The sequence below is a fragment of the Galeopterus variegatus genome, unplaced genomic scaffold (genome assembly GCF_000696425.1).
Source record: "Galeopterus variegatus unplaced genomic scaffold, G_variegatus-3.0.2 Scaffold848, whole genome shotgun sequence".
Classification (NCBI taxonomy): Eukaryota; Metazoa; Chordata; class Mammalia; order Dermoptera; family Cynocephalidae; genus Galeopterus; species Galeopterus variegatus.
In genome coordinates this window covers 58,041-61,304 of record NW_007726959.1, presented here as the reverse complement: position 1 = coordinate 61,304, position 3,264 = coordinate 58,041, and the positions used below count along the sequence as shown (strand labels likewise).

Sequence of the window (3,264 nt, the reverse complement as noted above, 5' to 3'; positions counted from 1 at the left end):
CGCTCCCCGTCCGCAGCCCCTCCAGGAAGACTCCGCGGAGTCCTCGCTCCCATGTCCACGCGGGATCCCCTGGCGGTGGACGTAGCCCGTGCCGTTGTGGTCACCAGCTCACGCTGTGGACCCCCTCATGTGGGTGGGTGGGATGGACGCAGACCTGGCACTGTGCACAGACATGTGCCGGGCAGGGAGCCCCGGGGCTGTGGGCCGTGAGTTACCGGATGGTGGCTGAAGACCAGCTTCCCCAACGCCCACCCCTCGGTGGCAGTGGAGGTGGAGTGTGGCGGGGCCGCCGTTGCGAGCATGGCTTTGCCCCGCCCGGCAGAGAGGGTGAGGTGGGTCATGTCACTGCCCTGTGCCTGGATGTGCCTGGTGCCTACCAGGACAGACGCACTTGCCACTGGGTGACGTGCATGCTCTTGGCCTCAGCTTCCCGGTCTGTAAAATGCGGGCAAACACCACCTGGGGTCAGAGGTGGGCTGCACGGGAGGGGCTGCGGCTGTGCTGCAGAGGCGGCGCCCCCTTCTCTCCTGCCTTGTCCCATCAGCACCCCTCAAGGGGAGTCTGGTTGTCCGCATTTGTCAGACGAGGAACAAGCGGTCTGGACTGAGCAGCCCGTGCGAGGTCCCGGGATGAGGAGGCTGGGGGGTCGCGGGTCCCGTCCAGGCCGCGGCTGTTCCACTGCAGGGCTCAGCCCAGCCGGGGGGCCACCCTCGTATTCTCGAAGACGCCTGGTCACTTCCTTGTTTAAGTCATTTGTTGACTTGGTTGTTAGGTTGTGCTTCTCTGTGATGCGACCCATAGAAAGGACGTAGTGTGGGGAAAAGAGACAAGAGGGAAGCCCGGCCACCAAGCCCCTTGGGAGCCCGATGGTGCCCACGTGTGTCTGGAGACTTGCGAGCTGTTGGCGTGAAGGTCGCTTGCCAACCTGGCCACCTCCTTGCCTCGGCCACCGTACAGGGTGGCTTTGGGGCAGTGTCCCAGGGACCAGGCCAGGGCAGCAGGGGGAGGCGAGGGGTGCGCCTCGGCGTCCTTTCTCTCCCCATCAATAGCTGTGGTTGGGGGTCTGTGAGGACACTAAGGCCACCACTGACTCGGCCTCAGGGGCTCCCCATGCAGATGCTGAGGCTGAGCCTGGGGACGCAGGAGCGACCGCAGGGCCCCGGCACACGCTGCACGGTCTGCCCGCAGGTACCACATCTACAACGTGGATGAGGAGAAGCCCGGCTTCCCCGAGCCGCGCGCGCTCTTTTACACGGCGCAGATCATCAGCGGCCTGGAGCACCTGCACCAGAGGCGCATCGTCTACCGCGACCTCAAGCCAGAGAATGTGCTGCTGGACAACGACGGTGAGGCGTCCGCGGCCGGGGTCACCGTAGGGGGACCCGTCACATTTGATGAACGCGCGTGTAGCTTCGTGGGGCGAGAGCCACGTGCCTGTGTGACCGCTCGTCACACCGTTCGGCGCAGGGTGGCAGCTGGCAGGACCTGCAGAGGGACGTGGGGACTGTGGCGGGAAAGCCGGTGCTCGGCGGGCCCGGCGTGGACGGCAGCGCGGTGGGTGTTGTATAGCCACGGCCTGTGGCATCCCCGCGTTTCTCCGCCTGTGTGTGAGCGCTCTGGGATTTCTATCAGAACATAACCTTGGAGGTTGTGCTCCCTTCATATCATGAAGTCAAACTCCCGCTGCAGAGCCTGGGGGAGAAAGCAGAGGAGCGGACTGAATCTCGGTGGATCGGGCCCCAATTCCAGGTGTAGGCACCGCCGGGGCTCGGCCCTCGACCTTCGGCTCCTCTGCAGTCTGGTCAGGGTGTGTGTGTGGTGTGTGTGACATGTGTGCAGTGTACAGTATGTGTAGTTTATGTTGTACGGTGTGTTCGCGTATGATGTCTGTAGTGTGGCGTGTGTATATAGTGTGGCATGTGTGTGTTTGGGTCTGGCTGGGGAGGGAAAATACCTGAAAGCTGGGCCCTGTGGGCTGCCAGGGTGTGTTGTGTGAGGTGTGCGTGATATCTGGTATGTGTGGTGTGTAGTGTATTGTGTGTGGTGTGTGTGTGGTATGTGGTGTGTATGGTGTGTGATGTGTAGTTTGTGGTGTGTGTGGTATGTATGATGTACGGTGTGTGGCATGTGTGGTGTTGTATGTAGTGTGTGTAGTGTATGATGTGTGTGGTTTGTGGTTTGTGATGTGTATGGTGTGCAGTGCCTGGTGCGTGTGGTGTGTATGGTGTGTGATGTGTATGGTTTGTTTGTAGTGTGTCGTGTGTATGGTGTGTGATGTGTGGTGTGTACGTGTGGTGTGTGTGGTGTGTGTGGTCTGTGGTGCATGGTGTGCGTGGTTTGTTCGTGGTGTGTATGGTGTGTGTGGTGTGTGTGTTGTGTGTGATGTGTGGTGTGCGTGGTGTGTGTGTGTGTGTGTGTGTGTGTGTGAGTCTGGTTGGGGCAGGCGACCCCTGGCACTGGGCCTCATGGACCGCCACTGGGGTGCGGTGCGTGTCTGTGTTTGCAGAGGGTGGCTCTGGTCTCGCTAGGCGCCTTTGTCCTGCGGAGCTGTGTGTGACCTTGGCTGTTGTTTGCTTTTCAGGCAATGTCCGAATTTCTGACCTCGGGCTGGCCGTGGAGCTGGCAGACGGGCAGACCAAAACCAAGGGCTACGCAGGGACCCCAGGTGAGGGCCTGAGCGCAGGGCAGCGTGGAAGGCCCTGTGGCCGAGGAGAGCTGTGACCAGCCTTTCTGGGGGCCTGGGTGGGTGGCACGGGGAGGGCTGGGTGCACAGAAGCGGCTCCCTGGTCCTCAGAGCCAATAGTGACAACCAGGGAACTCGCCCAGCAGCTCAAGAGCTTGTGGTCCCTGCAGGGACGACCCCGTCCTGCTGTGGCCCCTGTGGCAGGAGCTGCCTCTTTGGTGCTGATGGCAGCTAAGGACCTCAGCAGCTCCTGGGCATCAGCAGAATGAGTCTGTCCAGAGCCAGGGCAGGGACTCCCCACATCAGCTTGTGCTCAACTGTATAAAACCAACTTGCAGCGTGTGCACACCTGTGGGCCTGTGTGGCAAATATGCATGTGTGCATGCACGTGAGCTTACACTTAGGTGTGTTTGCATGCACGTGTATTGTGGGTGTGCCTGTGTGTGCACATGCACATCTTTGTGCGCATGCATGTGTATGCAAATGTGTGCATGCACCTGTATCTGTGCATGTATGTGGATGTGCTTGCATGTGTCTGTGTGCATCTGTGCATGTCTATGCTTTTATCTATGTGTGTGCAT

General features: G+C 60.4%; 1 protein-coding gene across 1 annotated transcript in view; it reads left to right on the top strand.

Annotated features, from left to right (window-relative positions):
• The window catches only part of GRK1 (G protein-coupled receptor kinase 1), a 15,571-nt gene that overhangs the window by 4,795 nt on the left and 7,512 nt on the right, over window positions 1-3,264 (top strand). The window contains exons 3-4 of the mRNA XM_008572917.1: window positions 1,189-1,346; window positions 2,582-2,665. Of these exons, the coding sequence (XP_008571139.1) occupies window positions 1,189-1,346; window positions 2,582-2,665 (242 nt within the window). The remainder of the gene's footprint in view (window positions 1-1,188; window positions 1,347-2,581; window positions 2,666-3,264) is intronic.